The 17375-nt window shown below is 52.9% G+C and overlaps 1 protein-coding gene across 1 annotated transcript in view; it reads right to left on the bottom strand.

The window, feature by feature from the left end:
- The window catches only part of PREX1 (phosphatidylinositol-3,4,5-trisphosphate dependent Rac exchange factor 1), a 175321-nt gene that overhangs the window by 22881 nt on the left and 135065 nt on the right, over positions 1 to 17375 (bottom strand). Inside the window, exons 15-23 of the mRNA XM_037006253.2 lie at positions 13789 to 13861; positions 9058 to 9200; positions 7404 to 7496; positions 6268 to 6416; positions 4470 to 4555; positions 2756 to 2892; positions 1971 to 2091; positions 592 to 779; positions 145 to 306 (exon numbers count right to left, since the gene is read on the bottom strand). Of these exons, the coding sequence (XP_036862148.1) occupies positions 145 to 306; positions 592 to 779; positions 1971 to 2091; positions 2756 to 2892; positions 4470 to 4555; positions 6268 to 6416; positions 7404 to 7496; positions 9058 to 9200; positions 13789 to 13861 (1152 nt within the window). The remainder of the gene's footprint in view (positions 1 to 144; positions 307 to 591; positions 780 to 1970; positions 2092 to 2755; positions 2893 to 4469; positions 4556 to 6267; positions 6417 to 7403; positions 7497 to 9057; positions 9201 to 13788; positions 13862 to 17375) is intronic.

Genomic DNA, 17375 nt, shown 5'->3' with positions numbered 1-17375 from the left:
GGATACAACCATGCCTGAAGTTCACCTCTGGACTTTTCAGTAATATAAATCAATAAATTCTCCTGATTGTTTAAGCTAAATTGGGTTGGGTTTTGACATTTACAGTCTACTATCCCAGGCTGAAACCCCATAGGGTGCAGGTACCTCCTGGTAGCAGGCAATTCTCTGGCCAATGCTCTCCAGCTTGGTGTCGCAGATGTTGCGGAATTCATAGTGAGACATGGTCCTGATGTTGTTGCTCAGGGCCATGAGCCGCCCACAGTTCTGCACAAAGACACTGTCATCAGCAGCAAAGGCCTTGAGGATCTGCAGAAACATGAACAGCTACTGAGCACTCACTATGCACCAAGGGAGGGTTTTGGCAGTTTATCTGCAGTGACTCCTGCTTGCCTCATAATACTCCTGGAGGTCAGGTCTATTACTGGCCCACTTTGCAAAGAACTAAACTGAGGCTAAAGAGATAACAAATTAATCTCCTAAGCCCCATAGCTATCAAATGGGACTAAAATTCAGGGCTTCAGGCTAATTCTGAGAAAACGGGAATCAAGCTGCTCCACCCGTCCCCCATGGCAGGGCAGCACCCAGAGAGACCTTGGCAGTGAGGCCAAAGCAGCCACGGGGCTCCACGATCTTCTCTAGCACATGGCACTTGACACCTGCTGTGCTCACATACTCATACACCACGCCGTGCTCCAGGTGGACGTTGTCCACGGTCGTGCTGACCACAGGGCTGTCCTCATGCAGACTCAGCTGGGGACCCAGGGACAGCAGAGGGGAGGCTGGAAGCCAAACAGACAAGCAACCCTGAGGAGGAGCACCAGCCCTCACCCAGCACCACAGATGGTTCATGCTGGACAGACGGGGAGACTGAAGTGCAGCTCTGTTCATTTTTACCAGCCCACTCCCATTCACCCCTTGTCCTAGAACATTTTCCTTCAAGGAATAAAACCCTTGTGCACCATTCTCAGTCCATGTGTCTCAGAAGAGGGGACCGCAGCCCACACTCTTCCCCAGAGGAACAGGCCTGGCCAATCAGCATAGTAAATGTCCCCTGTTCATGGTGATTGGTTCAGGGGTGAGCATGTGACCCAAGCTGGGCCCCTGAGAGTCAAGTCTGGGACTTTTGTTTTTTAGTCCTTAGGAGGGGAGGGGAGGTAGGTCAGGGAGATCTGTCCTGGGGAGAAACAGTGGTTTGGACCAGGCAGTGACGGAGGTGGGGCACGTGGTCAGATTCTGGATGCATGAGGAAGGCAGGGGCAACGAGGTATGCTTCTGGAATCACAGTGGAGGGACAGAGGAGAAAGAGAACGAACAGTCAAGGAGGATTCCAAGGTTTGCGGCCTGAGAATCTGGAAGGATGGAGATGGGACACCAAGGGGACGAGCAGGTTTCAGGGGAAGGTCAGGAGCTCAGCTGGGCCAAGCTAAAGGTCCCCAGACCCTGTAGGCATGCTATGTTGCATGACAAGGGGAATCTGGTAGCAAATGGAATTAAACTTGCTAATCAGCTGACTTTAAGGAGAGCATCCTGGACTATCTAGGTGAACCGGTGTGACCGCAAGGGTCCTTAAATGGGGAAAAGTAAAGGCAAGAAGAGTCAGAATTAGAAAATGGCAGTGTGGGAAGGACTCGGGCCAACACTGTTGGCTCTGAAGACAGAGGAAGGGGCTGTAAGCCAGAAATGCAGGCAGATTCTGGAGACTGAAACAGGCAAGTAAATGGATTGTCCCCAGAAAGGAATGTTATAGCCCAGTGAGACTTATTTCAGACTTCTGACCTCCAGAACTATATGATAATAAATGTGTACTGTTTTAAGCCACCAGGTTTGTGGTACTTTGTTACAGCAGCAATCAGAAACTAATAGAGAACGATGGCATGGAGATGGCCTGGATGGGATCGGGGAGGAGTGTGACACACAAGAGGACCCAGCCCCTCTAAGGTCTCTATCACACTGCCCGCCTGTCCAGTTACCTGAGTCAGGCTGGTCTTCCTCCTGGGTCCCCTCACCATTAGGGTCCTCTCCAGGGGACTCCTGGCTGGCTCGAGCCTCCTGGGCATCCTCGTGGGTGTGGTAGACCCACTGGTATAGACCCTGTGAGGAGAGCAGAGTAAGAGGGGGTGGCCAGGACGCCAGGAGCCCAGGGAGGAAGGGAAGAGGCCAAGGTGCAAACTGACTCCAAAGCTCAAGCTTTCGACCTATTGGTGACACTATCTTTGGAGATGCTCCCAAGACTCCATTCTGGAACCTTCCTCGGAGACCTCCGGTCATGCTGAGCCCTCACTTCCTATAGTCTATGCTCCACACAGACTCCAGGGAAAGGGGGGAGCCTTTGAAAATACATGTCAGACCCATAGGAGCAGAAACCTTGCCTCTCCTGTGGCCCCAGAGCCAGAAACACAGCAGGTGCTCAATAAGCTTACAGAATGCGCCAGTATCCCCCCCACCCACAGAACCTCAGCCCCCAACCCAAGTGCATCAGTCTTCACCAGCAACACGACTCTTTGCCCATGGCGCCTATGGGCCAGAGGGTCTCATCACCTCCATTTCACAGCTGTGAAAACCAGGAGGTATCATGGCCCAGCTCCTCTGGGTCAGAAGCACAGAGCCCAAGGCCGGCTCAGCCCTGCCAGGCAGGCAGCCCCACCCCACCTGAAATGCTGTGTGCCTTCATGCTTCTCCCCAGAGAAGGGAGGGTGGCCCTCAGCCACCCACTGAGCAGGGCTTCTCTGATCCCTTTGGCTGTGAGACGGCTCACCAGGGCCTCTTCTCGGTGGCTCCGGAATGCCTGGAAGTGCTCTAGGACCTGTGGGGCGCCATCACTCATCACGTTGTTGCCATTGACCTTCAGGATGCACTGGCCAGCACAGAGCCCTGCAGCCGCAGCCTCTGAGCCTAAGGGGGATGGGAGGGCTTGAGGCTGGACCCAGGGGAACAGGGCCTGAAGGGCAAGTAACCAGATGAACACCCCCCTGGACCACCCACCACCCCAGCCCCCAACACGCACCCAAATACTCCACCTTCATCCCTCCCACCCTGGAGCCACTCTCCAACCCACTGCAGGGGGCAAGACAGGGACTGGCACTCCCACTGTGCAGAAGAAGAAACTGAGGCTCAGAGAAGTAGCAGCAAGCCCAATGCCACACAGCTAGGAGAAGCCAGGATTTGATCTACCAGGCTCCAAGTGCATGTTTTCTCAGCTACCCATGATTCCCAAACTGTAGGTCTTGGACTCCAAGGTTTTGTGTGGTTAATATGAAAGGTCTAGAAACACAAATGAATGCCAAGCGTTGTCTGTACATGGGAGACTACCGGGCCTGTACAGTGTGATGGTGTGGAGTATGGGACCGGACCCAGGGGCTTCGGCTTAAACCCTGCTCTGCCACTGACCAACTGTGTGACCTTCAGCAAGTTCCTCAATCTCTCTGTGCCTTGGCTTCCTCATCTGTAAAATGAAAACACTAATAATGTCTGCTCACAGGCTGATTGAGAGATTTGGTGATTTAAAACATGTAAAGCACTTAGCCCCACGCCCAGCTCTCAGTAAATGCTTAAGAAGTATCAGCTGTTTTACTATTTTTACTTGGTTGTCCTATTAACACCTATTCTCCTCTGCAGATGCTCTAAGGCAGGGTTTTCCACCCCAGCACTGCTGACCCTTTGGCCTGGCTGATGCTCTGTTGTGGGGCTGCCCTGTGCACTAGGGGATATTTAGCAGCATCCCCACATCCCAGTTGTGACAAGCAATCACATCTTTGCTCACTGTCCAGAGACACTGATACATGCTCTCTGGGGAGTGAAATTGCCCCAGATGAGAACAACTGCTTTAAGGATAGATAAAATCAAAACCTACTTTAAAATATTAATAAATTCCTAGTATCTTTGCCATGACATGTATTTTCTTAATCAATATGTATTAAAAGTACAACTAGGACCACCAAAGTGGACAATTAACATTTAAACTTTAAAAGTGGGGCCTTTAGATGCAAAAAGGAGTGGGAGCCATTTGATTTCAGTCACTGGGACCATTCGATTTCATCTCTGAGAGAGCATAACCCCTTAAACAGCCTGCAAGGAGAAGAAAACACAGAAAGCAGAGGTCTCGAACTGTTGGCCCATGGGCTAGATGTGGCCTTAGAAGTGTGGCCAAAATTCATGTTTCTGGTAATAATCCTGCCTGGCTAATAATGAGCTTGAGCTGAAGAAGAACTGCCCTTTTGAGAAAGAACATGCATTCTTCACCTTGCCATAGTCCTCACCACTCCCTACTGTCTTCCTCTCTGTCACCCATTTGAAACTGCCTGTCTCACACAGGCATTTGTGTTTGCAAGCCTTGGCTTCAACCAAAGAAAGTAAGCAGTAATGGTGCACCATGAGGCATAAGCCTGGCAGTAGCGACGTGGACAGCTCTGAACTGCCACACACAGACAACCATCTCCCATAGCTCCCCTCCCCGTCGGGCTGCTGCTCACCTCTCCCCACAGCGTAGACATACGGTGGGGCAGTTCCACGGATCTGGAAGCACAGAGCCTCTGGATGGTCCGGGACTTTGATGACCCTGCACCCGGCAGAAGCAGCCATTAGGAAAAGCAGCATCACTCCCAATAGCCCAGGGGGCCTCCCTGGGGAAACCCTGCCCCCCAGGCTTTTGGGAAATCCAGTCCCTGATAGTAGCAGTGCCAGGCTTTCCAGCTTCCAAATATATGAGAAACCTCATTTAACCAGAGCCCACCACACCACAGAATATCAATTAATCAGAACCACCTGGTCTGCCCTTGAAACTCAATCCATGCACAGAGATTCCAAATCACACTTGTACACTTTTTCACCATTCTTCTAGTGAGAGTAGGCTTCTTGGTAGCCAGACCAGCATGGCCGCCAGTGAATATTTTAGCCAACAATCACAGATGGGGCAGTGAGAAGTGACCCAGCACATCTGGGTGCTGACTCCAGAAATGCCCACACACATTCCCTAAAGAGCATGGTTTGAAAGCCTAAGTCTTGGCCATTCTGTGCATGGAACACCAGAGCAGAGCAGGCGGCACCTGCCCAGGGTCAGGCAGTGGATGGCGCTGATCCAGAGGCTTCAGTGCAGTTGTCTGCATCCCTCTTGAGGGCATGTTCCCCACAGTGGGCCTCAGGATTGTCCCTCCTATCCCCACCTGCCAAACAAAGCCATTTGGGGAGCCTGTTCTCAAACCCAGATGTTGCGTGAACTTTAAGCAGGCACATTCCTCCTTGGGATTTCCACTGCTTCCACATACCAACCAAACTATCAATCATTTTGCCTTAATAGGCTTGCCTTTTTATTGAAATAATCATATTCAAAACATTCCATCACTCCCATCAATAAAACACCAGAAGCACTTGCCTTAAATAGAAGACAGAAGTGAAAACCAAATGCACACTTTTTAAAGTAGGAAATGCTTCTCCCGCCTACATCTGGTATCCGACTACATCTCACCCCGCTGCAGGCTGGGCCTCCAGCCTCCTTGCCACTCCCCATTTCCACTTTGCCCCGACAATCAGGTCTCCACCACAGCCAGAAGGATTCTGCTAGAGCCCACATCGGATCATGCCTCACCCCTGCTCCAAAACTTCCAGGGGCTCCACAGTCCTCACCGTGGGTACAGGGTCCCACCGGGCCTGGCCTCCATGTCTGGCTGACCTCATTGCCCAACCCTCCCTCTCGGTCACTCGGCTCCAGCCCCATCAGCTTCCTCACTGTTCCTCAAAGGCGCCAGTCACAGCTCCACCCCAGGGTCTTTGCACGGTTGTTTCCTCTGCCTGGAACTTCCTTCCTGCCCTTGACTCCCTCCCTTACCTCTTTCAGATCTTCACTTCAGTTCACAGCGGCATCTCCCTGATCACCATCCCCCCACTCAGCCCATCTCCTTTCCCAGCTTTATATACTGGTCCACACTTACCACCACCTCGGTCAGTATGTCCCTTACTTCCCTACTTTATGTTCTTTTGTCTGTCTCCTGCTCTACCTTCCAACTAGACTGAGCTCTATGAAGGGCAGAAATACATCCAGCCAGACGGGGCTGGATCCCCATAGCCTGAATCACCACTAAGCACAGGCGGGTGCTCAGACAGCATCTGTTACATGAATGAAGGTAGCAGCTTTGTGTCATGGGCCTGCAGAATGAGCCCCATCCACGGGGAAGCAGGACAGCTTGGGACCCCTGCCACCACCCCTAGCCCCTCAGGCAACTCCTCAACCTGAGAGGAAAGTCAGCCAGACACCCTGCCTCTGGGGTCACTCACTCCTTGGCCTTGGTGGCTACCAGGAGGCGCAGGGGGCGGCGGGAGCAGAAAGACTGGTTGAGAATGGACTCCACCTCAGCAAAGGGCCTCAGGAACACCAGGTCCTCGTTGATGGAGTAGATCTTCCTCCCCACCTGCAGGCCAGCCATCTTGGTGGGAGGCAGTGGGGTGGGGGGAGACAGGGGAGACATGCACACCAGGTTACTAGCCTCCCTTCCTCCTCACTGAGGAACCATGAGTGCCTTCAGGCAGCACAGAGCCGGCCCCAGGGACCAAGTGTTACCACGGTGAGTCCACCAGAGCAACCCACTCCCCTCCAAGGTCAGCAGGTAAGGCGCTGGCAAGACCAGTTCTGGCCAACGAGCAATGAAGGGAAGCCTGCCAAAGGCGCTACCGGGAAAGACATTTTTCCTTGAGGAGAGCCTGCCCTGGGCCTGCCCCTGCTTCCCTCCCTGCCATGTGAGGACACACGACATCAAACTGGGGTGGCCACCTGGTGACTGAGGGCTTGTCCAGGAGAGTTGAAGAGATATTGGCCCTGATCCAAGCCTCCCAACTGCCTCCTTCTAACCACTTACAGCAGGAAATGAAGCCCTAGGGCTCCAGCCTCTGTGGAGCGGGCACGTAGCTACCCGGCAGGCAAAAGCATCCCTAAGTGCTACTAGGAAGCGAGCAGAGGGCTGGGACAACTGGCAGGCGCCTCCCCCGCCCACTTCCACACCTCCAGGGAGCAGCCACGAGGACCTGGGGCTGTATCCTTGGCTCAGACTTGCTCTCCCTCCTCCTCCAGATGTTGTAACCGTGACAGAGCAACAAACTTGTCCTGCTCAAGCCACGGGTCGTTGGTTTCTTCTATTACCACAGCTGATTCAGAAAACCACCTGATTCAGAAGCCTGCTTTTTCTTGCACATCCCCACAGGGCCAGGAGAGGGCGCTGGCAGCACACACAAACTGGGTGAACAACCCCAGGCAGGGGGCTCTATCCTGACTCCCCCAGACTCTAGGTAAGAAGGCCCTGAACTCAGTTTCCCCTACACGGGCCATGAGCAAGGAGGAACCACTGACATTCCGGGATCTGCTGAGCTGGCCTTCCTCAAGGGAACTGGAGAGAGACTCTCCCTCTGAGAGGCCTCACCTCAGCCAGGGAACCCCTCTGGACAGACTTCACCACCACGGCCTTGTTCTTCTCCTCGATGTCGAAGCCGTAGTCCTCCTCCTGAGGCAGGATCTGAGGGCCCGAGGCAGGAGAGACGAGTGAGGCAGAGAGGGGAGCTGGGGCCGGCCCCACCTTGGTTCTCAAGGGACCGTGAGCCTGCTGCCCCAGTCACACAGGGGGCAGGGTGGGGGCACTGCGGGAGGGCAGGAGGATGGATGGAATGAAACCAACAGCACCCGGCACCCAATAGGTATGCAGTACATGCCTGTCAAATGAAGACACGTCACCTGGCCCACACCTCAACCTGGCACTGACGGTGCATTCACCTTTCATCGCCATTCCCCCTGTCCCCCTCCCAACCTGAGGACGGAGTCTCTCTGTAATGAGCCGCTGTCTCCCCATCTGCTGGCATACTACAGGCACTCGGTAAAAATGTACTTAAAGAACAAAATAGATCCAAAGGTGTCCAGCTGCCAAGACCTTGGGGATAGGAAGGGAGGTCAGGGAGGAGCAGACCCTTCCCATTGCAGGATGGCGGGCAGGTTGGGAGGTTCTGGGGTTCGGTGGGGGGGGTGGGGGATACAGGGAAATGAAGTTATTCATTCAATAGATACCTGCCGAGCTGCTGCCTAGCATGTGGGCCAGGTGCTTTACTGGGCACTGAAAACAGTATTGACAAAGAGCGCTCCTGCCCTTGTGGAGCTGACAGTCTGATGGGGAAGACAGGCTACAAACAAATACAGAATGTGATGCAGCGAGTGTATGTAGTTTGAAGTTTTAAAAAGCCCGTAAAGGGACAGAACACGGCAGAGAAGAGATGCCAGACGAGGAATCTTCTGAGCTGAGACCTGAGTTAAGAGAGGAACAGAACTTTATAAAGAGTGGAGAAGTGCTCCAGGGAGCAGGCACAGCATGTGCAAAGGCCCTGTATCAGGCCCACAAGGTACGAGAGGATAAGAAAGGAGATCAGAGCGGCTGTGAGGAAGGGGAGAACACAGGAGATGAAGCTGGAGAGGCAAGAATCTTGTAGATCATGACAAGAGACTGCATTTTATCCTAAGAGTGATGGAGGGCAGCAGGAGAAATGGGAATTGGAAGGAACGGCAGCCCCCTACTCTGGCTGGAGCAAAAGACCTAACCTCTGAGCTTCTCTCTTGATTGCCTACTATGGGCCAGGCATTAAAATGGAGGCAGAGAAAGAGGACTGGGTGGGCTAGGCTGATTAAATATCTGAACAGGCTGGTCGATGGTCTACCTTAGCTGCAGGGATATTTACAGCAACTGAGCGTGGACAGGGTGCCAGTCCAGGAGGCCGAAGGCTTTGTACGCAGGCTGAGTCATTTCAGAAGGCCATCCTCTCTGCCCAGCATAGGCTGGGATGTCAGGTGGACAAAGGGGGATGGAAAGGAAAAGGAAGGGAGCCCAGCAAGCCCAGTCTCTTTTGTAGAGGGTAGTCTTGCCCAGTGAAGGGACCTGGATTCTTGGCAGTGTTGCCAGCCACCACCTAGAACCCCATAGTCTTTAGTGCTCAAAGTTGAGCCCAACTTCTCTAGCATAATCTGAAGGTCGCCCAGGTCCTAGGCCTGCAAATGGGGCTGGGAAGGAAGATGCAGCAACTCAGTTCTGCTCCTACCAGCAGGCGCTTGGCCAGAATGTTCTCCACCAGCTTGAAGTCATTGCGCAGCTGTTTGTTCCTGCCGCTGGTTCCCTCCATCTCCTCGTCAGCGTGGAAACGGAAATACTGGGACTCGTCCTTGAACTCGCTCTTCTCCAGCACTGAAACCCACAGGCACGCAGCACGCGGTTAGGCTCATGGGAAGGTCTCAACAGCATTGCTAACTGGCAGCCACAGGCCGAAACCAGACCCTGGACAAGTTTGGTTTGGCTAACACAGGGTTTTATTACATGGAATCATGTGCCAACACTAATCTATTAGGATATGTCACATAAAAGTCTGGCTTTCTGACGTCTCTTGAAAAATCTGAACTTGTCCCCACCTGCTATAAAGACATATTACAAACCTATAGTAACAAAAGAGTGTGGAACTACAGCAGAAACAGATAGAGGACCAGGGGAAGGGAATAGAAATCACACGAGACGACTATGTGTTTATGGGAACTTAGTATATGACAGATGATGAATGAACACATGGGCCATTTTGCAGATGGTGCAGGGAAAACTGACTCAGGGGAAAAAAATTAATTGGATCCCTACCTCACATCATATACAACAATGAACACCTGATGGATTAAAGACCTAAATATGAACAGGAAAACTAAAGCTCACCAAATAAAATGCAAGAGAATATCTCTGTCCTAGGGTAGGAAAGGAGTTCATGTACAAGACTCCCCAGAGAACACTATCATAAAGAAAAAGACCTCTGTTCAATAACAAGAAAATAACCAGATGGCAGTTTCAAAAATAACTCTAAATATCTAAAAAAAAAAAACAACAAAGAATAAATATCTAGAATATATAAGAAACTCCAACAAATCAACCAGAGAAAGCTGAGAAACTCAGAGATAAATGGGCAAAGATATGAATGGACAATTAACAGATGGGGAAACCCAAGTGGGCAGCAAATAATGTGAAAAGGGGCTGAACCTCACTAATAGTCAGGAACAGACGATGACGAGAACACTTTGGACCAGGGGTTGGCAAAGCCAGGTCCTGTGAGCCAAGTCCGGCCCACTGCCTCTTTTTATAAACCTCGTTTTACTGGAACACAGCCACACCCATTTATTTATGTATTGTCTGGGGCTGCTTTTGTGTCACAATGACAGAGTTAAATAATTGCAAGAGATTGTATGGCCACAAAGCCTAAAATATTTATTATCTGGGCCTTTACAGGAAAAGTTTTCTGACCTCTGTTCTAAGGCAAGCCAGGAAAATGAATAAAAATAAACAATAACAACTAGTGTGTGATCTGGTCCCTGTGGATGACAGTTTGACTAAGTACCTACTAGTGCCAGGCACTTGGTGGGCACAGGCTTAGGTTCATTTACTCCTCAGACAAGGAAGGATTTGCTGCACCCCTTTTACAGATGGGGAGACAAAGGCCCGGAGGAGCTAAACAAACTGCCCGAGGTCACAGAGCCTAAGCAGGCTCCTCCACGGAGGCAGGGATGAATCCCATAAAGCAGGGCCACCCAGGCTCGGTTCGGTAAAGGCAGTTGTCTGCATTCACTGGGTGCCTGAAAGAAGCGACACCAGCTGTCTGAGCTTCGCGACAACCTGCCATCCCTGAAGACAGGCTGTTTACCCACTTAGTGACCAAATAAAGAGGCAAGAGTCCTTCTCTTCTTTTTCCTCCCTGGCCCAGGGCGTCTAGATGGTGAGCATCTTTCCTGGCCACCCCTAGTACTCTTTGGAAAGAACAGACACATAAATTGCTGCTTTCCCCAGAGCTGGGGAGCCAGGCTGGCATTACCTCCCTGTAAACATCAGGCTAAAAGACTTGGAGAGTGGGGAGGTGGGGGGCACCACGTTGTGTCTGGGCTGAAATGTTTGAGGAAACAGCTGGGACACCCAAGTCCGGGTCCAACCACTCCCACCTTTCAGTAGAGGCCACTGGCAGCTTCAAATCCCTGAGGCTCCCTTCCAACCTTCATACCCTTTTAGATTCTCTGTGCCTCCGTTTCCTCATCTACAGGAATAACAATAGCACCAATTTCCTGGGATGGCTGCAAGGATTAAACAGTGAGCCTCAGTTTCCCTGTATGTGCCTAAAGTGAGAGGCCAGACCACCAGCCTCATGGGCCCCTCCCTGAGGAAACCTCAGGGCCCCGTGAGCCCAGGTCAGATGCCGCAGAGGCGTCATCAGGCCCCTTGCCCCCTAATACCTCTGTTCCAGAACATGTAATTTGCAGCAGCCACAACACGAGGATTTGGCCCTTGCCTATTTTAGCCTATTTCTGAGTTCGTGGCAGGCACAAGGGGAGCAGAGGCTGCGCCCTGCGGTCTGTCTCCCTGAGGGCCTGAGGGCATCGGTGCTGCCTGGGAGTCACCCCCCCACAGAACGTCCTCAGCCTGCAGCCTTCCCAGAACAGCAGCTGGGGTGGACCCCTCATTACTCTCACCCACAAATGAGAGGCTCTACCCAGATGACTGGCAGGAGGGATGGAGGAGCTGTCAGAGGGCCCCACGGAGAACAGAGCAGCTTCTGGGAATGAGGGACTTTGGTGAGGTGGACCAATGGGCAGGAACGACCAAGGCTGCCCTGGCAGGACCCAACCTGTCCACCCAGGCCGGGCAAACAGTCAGCCGGGGAGGAGCCACGGCCTTGCCGAGCTCAAAGCGGGGAGGGGGCAGCAAGGCCTCCAGCAGAAAGATGGAGACACCAAGGCCCAGAGAGGGGCACGGCTTGCTGGAAGTCAGCTATTTCAGGCCTAGAAGCAGGCCTGCCAACTACGAGGCAGAAGCCAGACCTGATAAGCTTTCATCTCACTGGCATCTCCACCCTGATGAAGGGACAGCAAATCCAGCAGCCAGACCAGGGGTAGGAAACTATGGCCCACCACCTCTGTTTTTCTAAATAAAGTTTTATTGGCACACAGCCACACCCACTTGTTTATGGACTGCCTGTAGCTGCTTTTATGCAGTAATGTTAGGCTGTGACAGAGACCCTGTGGCCTGCAAAGCCTAAAATACTTACTGTCTGCTCCTTTGCAGGGTGTGCTGACCTCTGAGTTACAGCGTGAAACAGAGCTGGGAGGAGGAACAACCAAAGGCCTGCAGTCACCCTCTCCCTGCCCACCAGGGGCAAGCCACATTGTCCTTCGTCTGGACTGTCACGGGCGCCTCACGGCCCCCCTGCTTTTGCCATCATCCTCAGACACCCCCCACAGGCAGCCAGAAGGATCCTGTGAGGACCTAAATCAGGCATGGCCCTCCTCTGCTCAGGACCCTCCCGGACGCCCCCCTCAATGAAGTGAAAGCCAAAGTCCTCCTCGCACGGCCGTGATATTCTGGGAGACATACTCATTACGTTGTCGACTGACTCACATGTGCACGAGCACGCGCAGGTGCACACTAGGCTGAGTTCCCGGAGTAGGACCCGTATCTGTCTTGTTCAGCTCCGGCCCTGGGGCCCAGCCAGTGCTGCACACAGCAGGCACCGCTGGGTACAGCAGAAGGAACAAAGGCAGAAGGGAAGCATGGAGGCAGTCTGACAGGAAGCAAGTGGCTCCCTGAAGAAAAGGGAATCAAACAGTGCAGAGAGCAATGAGCAAGAGGAACCGTTTCAGCCACGGTGGTCAGTGAGGCCTTGCCAGGGAGGGGTGAACTGAGGCAGAGACACTCAACAAATGAGGGGGGAAGGCAGCTACGGAAGGGCACCCCAGGCAAGGGACAGGGCAGTGCCAAGGCCAGGGAGTGTTCTAGAAACAGGAGAAAGGCTCCATGGTGGGGGCTCAAAGTCTACCTGTCCTGCAGAAAGGGTAGGAGACTCGGCACTCCCCCAGGGCCCGTGAGGGCAAAGGCCACGGAGCTGTGTGGCCGAGCATGTGGCCATGAAGCCAGTCCACCTGGATTCCAATCCTGGCTCCTATTTGCTCTGTGACCTTGAGCATCTTAACTGTCTGGGCTTCTATTTTCTCATTTGTAAGCAAGGATGATATTAATACCAATATCAAAGGACAATTACAAGGATTAAACTAATTAGCATATAGAAAGGCTTAGAAACAGGCCAGGCACACAGAGTATTAGCTTCTGTTTTCATTTAAAATGGTGCCAGTGGAGCCATTTTCTCCCCCTTCTTCCCCAGCTTCCCACCTCTGGATTATGTCAGGACCATCCACGTCTCTACCTCTCTCACATGCTTCTCCCATGGAGAGAGCGACTTATCTGAGGGGTAAGGCACCTGCCTACATGGGAAGGGCCCTGCAGGCCTGGCCTCCTCTCAGGCTCGTGACCTGCCTGCCCCATCTCCACAAAGCCCTCTCCTGTCCTCTCCATGGAAGCCCTGGGCCAGGCCTGCATCATCTGGCCTCACTGTCCACCTGGGAGGCCACCTCCCATCCTGGAGGGAGGGCACAGGAAGTTCATGCATTTGATTTCAAATCCAGTCCATTTTCCAGCCAAGTTCAACCAATACCTTGGTCCCCACTGGACACCCGAAGTGACCTCTCAGTCATAGCAGAACAGGGGAAAGGAAGGGTGGGCCCCCAGTGGTCTACACAGTCCCAGACCCAGCATCTAGCCTGGGCTCACCCACCAGCATGCTGAGCAGCCTCCAGCCCACAGCTTGCTCTCTCTGGGCCTCAGTTTCCCCTCCCTGTAAAATGCAACAGGACAAGCATCCCTGCAGCTACTCTATTCTAGGGCAGACCCCCGGGAGATGGGCTAAGGGGAATGGGTGGGTTACCATGGTGCATGAAGCTGTTGTTACATAGGCCCACGCCAAGCGCCACTGCCTCCTCCCGCGTCTGGCAATCACCCTGGAACAGAACAGAAAGGGAAGGGTGTTAGGTCCACTGGCACCTGACTGAGGTGTGCCCACCACCAGCCCCAGAATGGAAGCCCTATCAGGGCAGGGCTGTGTCTGCTTTGTTTCCTGTGGTGTCCCTCAAATGTATTTGTGATTGTTTTTAATAAAGCCCAGATAAGAAAATTATTTAATTGTATTTGTGATAGTACATCACATATCATTAGATAAACACCACAAAGGAGAAATGGAGATTTCATGTGGCAACACTGCTGGTTGCCTAGCAACGACCATTTCCCCAATCCTGCCCTAGACTGAAACCCTCACTGTTGCAGACAACAATGCATCCATCTAGATAACCACAAATCCCAGCCTTCCTTGCAGCTAAAGGCGGTCAATGAGATATATGCAGAAATCACTGGTAAAGAACTCTGTCCAAACTGTCTTTGTTTTTGTCCTCTCCTTTCTTCTCCTCCTGCCTGGAACAAAGATGTGATTGCTGGAGCTCCTGCAGCCATCCTAGAGCACAGTTTGACCTCGAGGACAGAAACACATTATGAATGGCAAAGCAGTAAAAAACTCAGAGTGTGGTCCCCAAAGACATCATGAGGCTGCCCTAGCTTTCTGGACTACCACCCTCTAGGCTTCTCTCATACTAAAGAAAAATAAACCCCTAATTTCTTTCAGCCTCTGTAGTTGGATTTTTGGAACTGAAACTTCACGGACCTGGCTCTAGACAGTGAGACATCTGCAGAAGCCTACCAGAGCATTCTGGGAAATACCCTCCCTGCCTGGGAGGAGGCCAGGTGAGAAAGTGACAGGTGGGGCTTCTGAGCTATCTTGTTACCAAGGTGGCAGACACTGCTGAGGATGGTGGAGCGAAGGAAGGAGGGTTCTTGAAATGTGGCACGACTGGTATGCAGCATGAGTGTCTGCTCAGGCCACTGCTGAGTCAAGTTTTTTGTCCTTGCAACTGAAAACACCCCTAAATGGGACACTTTACACCAGGGGCATCTGGTTCATCTCAGGGTCTCCCCTAGGAAGTGACATCACCCCAAAACTGAAGAATGAGCAGGCATGGATGGAGTGGGCCCCCCTTTAGGGCTAACTCCCCCATGTGGACTGCCATTTTGGTGAGACAGTCCCTCAAGGCTGCCACCCCCAGGCTGGGTGAGGACACAAGACTCACGCAATGCCAATGAGATGCTGCTCCCTCCCCGGGAATGTGACCTGTGAGTGGAGGACCCCAAGGACTGTGAACTGCTGGTGCTGATTCTCCCCAAGAGCAGTGCCCTAAAGACGGTGCCCCTCAGCTCCTGAACCCGAGAAGCTGGACGTTTCCTGGTGCCAGCTCTTTCTAAGGCCTGGCTCCTGGGTCTTCCCCTGATCCTGGGTATGCCACAGCCTGCCAATAAGCCATCGTCATCTTTTTCTTTCCTGAAGTTAGCCAGAATTCATTTCTGTTTCATGCACCAAAAACCACAGTACATCCAGGTAAACTGTGTAAGCTGTGTTTGTGTCCATGGGAAGGGGGTGTGACAGGCAGAGGAAACAGCACAAAGGTCCAGCGGCAGAGCAAAGCTTGGACACAAAGGGCAGCGTGGCTGGCAAGGAGAGGGTGAGTGAAGTATGAGCTCCATAAGGGCAAGGCGTGTGATCTGTCATGTTCTCTGCTGAAACCTAAGTGCTTAGAACAGGGCCTGGCATATAGCAGGTGCTCAATAAATAACTGTTTATTAAATAAAGACATTGTCAGCAGGGGCCAAATCACGCAGGAGCTTGTTGTAGCCAGTCAATGAGCTTCAACTACGTTCAGACAGCCTCTCATTTAAACAACTTCCAAAGTGAGCCGTTGTTCTGAGAGGCACTTGCCCAATACAGGCAGGCCAAGGCTTTGACTGTCCCCCTCTCAGCAGCAGCAGAGGGGCCACAGAGGGAATTTCCCAGCTAAAGGAGAAATGAATGCCAGAGACCGTGGGACTCAAGCTGTCAAGGCTGGGGCTCAGCCCCAGTGCAGAGGGCTGGGTGGGCCGCTGGCTTCAGTATTTTGCTGCACTGGCTGCCCCAAACTGACTGGAGGAAGACAAATCTCTCCTGTGGGACCCCAAGCCCGTGGCTGGAGGGCCGGCCTGCTCAGAGCCCTGCCAGGGCGGGCAGCCATCCACGAGATAGATGTATCCGGAGCAGCCGCCCGCCAGCTGCGAGGGGCCAGCAGGGGAGGCACAGCCTGCTCCAGGTGGCAGGCAGGAGGAGCTCTGCAGCCAGAAGGCCCGGGCAGGCGTCTGGAGCCCACCTGGCTTCTGGGGCACTCACAGTCTGAGCTCCCAGACCATTCCAGCCTATCTCTATACCTCCTACTACCCAAAGGGCCCTGGAGTGACCACAGGGAGTCTCCTAAAGTTAGAACAGCAGCGAGATTCTCAGGTTAACAGTGAAACACGCTGACCCTGGATGAGCCCGCCACCTGAGAAATAAACCCCCAGCCCACATCCCACCAGCTGCAGGGAAACCTCAAGTTGCCAAGTCACCGCTGTCTCCCCTCCTGGAGGAAGGCACAGGCACACACAGCCCTGTGCCATCTCAGAGCCACACCTCCCTCCCATCTCCCCTCCTTGCCCCCTATGCTGGGGTCTCTAGCCACACTGGCCTCCGGGCTGCTCCTTCCACATACAAACATGACTTGCCTCAGAGCCTTTGCACTTGCTCTTTCCTCGCCCAGAATGCCCTGCCCTGGCGTTTCAGGTCTCAGGACTCATGGCCCTCCTTGAAGCGGCCTTTCCCTACCCACCCTAAGCAGCCCCCTGCCCCTCCACCGCACATCCCACTACGCTCTCGTCACCTTGTCTAACAGCTGCACTGCACCTGTCCCAATCTGAAATGAACTCATCCTTTCAGGGCCCTGCTCTCCAGCAGAATCAGCACCTCCATTCCCTTTAAGGTGTGTCTTCCTCTAGAATGTCAGCTCCAGCAGGCAGCGACAGTGCCTGTCATGGTTACCGCATGTCCCCGCCTTGAAGCATGCACAGTATCTAGCACTTAATGAGGCACAAAAAAATGCCTGTAGAATGAATGAATGAATGAATGAATGAATGGCAAACCCAATTTGGAAACTGATCCTGAATTCCCCTCTACCTGCCTCGATTTCCATGTCCCTAAAATGGTGGGAAATAATCATGTCCACACTACAGAGTTCTTCTGAGGGTCAAATTAGATGCTCTATGCAGACTCGTGGCCCAACCTCTGGCATGGAGGGAACAAGGGATCGATGTGAGCTCTTCCTGCTTAGCTGTTTCTCATTAGGGAGAACCACCCAGGCCAAGGTGGCAGAGGCAAAGCAGGACTGGGAGAAGGAACTCAGTGGGGGGCAACTCACATAGGGCATCAGGAGGCCCCTCTGCCCATGAATTCTGAAACCCCATGACAGGGCCCAAGGATGCCTCTCACTGACCCCGTGCAGGCCAAGGGCTGCACAATCTCACTCAATCTTGATGGTCAACCCAGAGGCAATCACTCTGATTAACCCACAT

This window comes from Manis javanica, chromosome 5, assembly GCF_040802235.1.
Source record: "Manis javanica isolate MJ-LG chromosome 5, MJ_LKY, whole genome shotgun sequence".
NCBI classification, from domain to species: domain Eukaryota; kingdom Metazoa; phylum Chordata; class Mammalia; order Pholidota; family Manidae; genus Manis; species Manis javanica.
The sequence above is the reverse complement of the archived record's forward strand: the minus strand, read 5'-3'. Positions and strand labels throughout refer to the sequence as shown.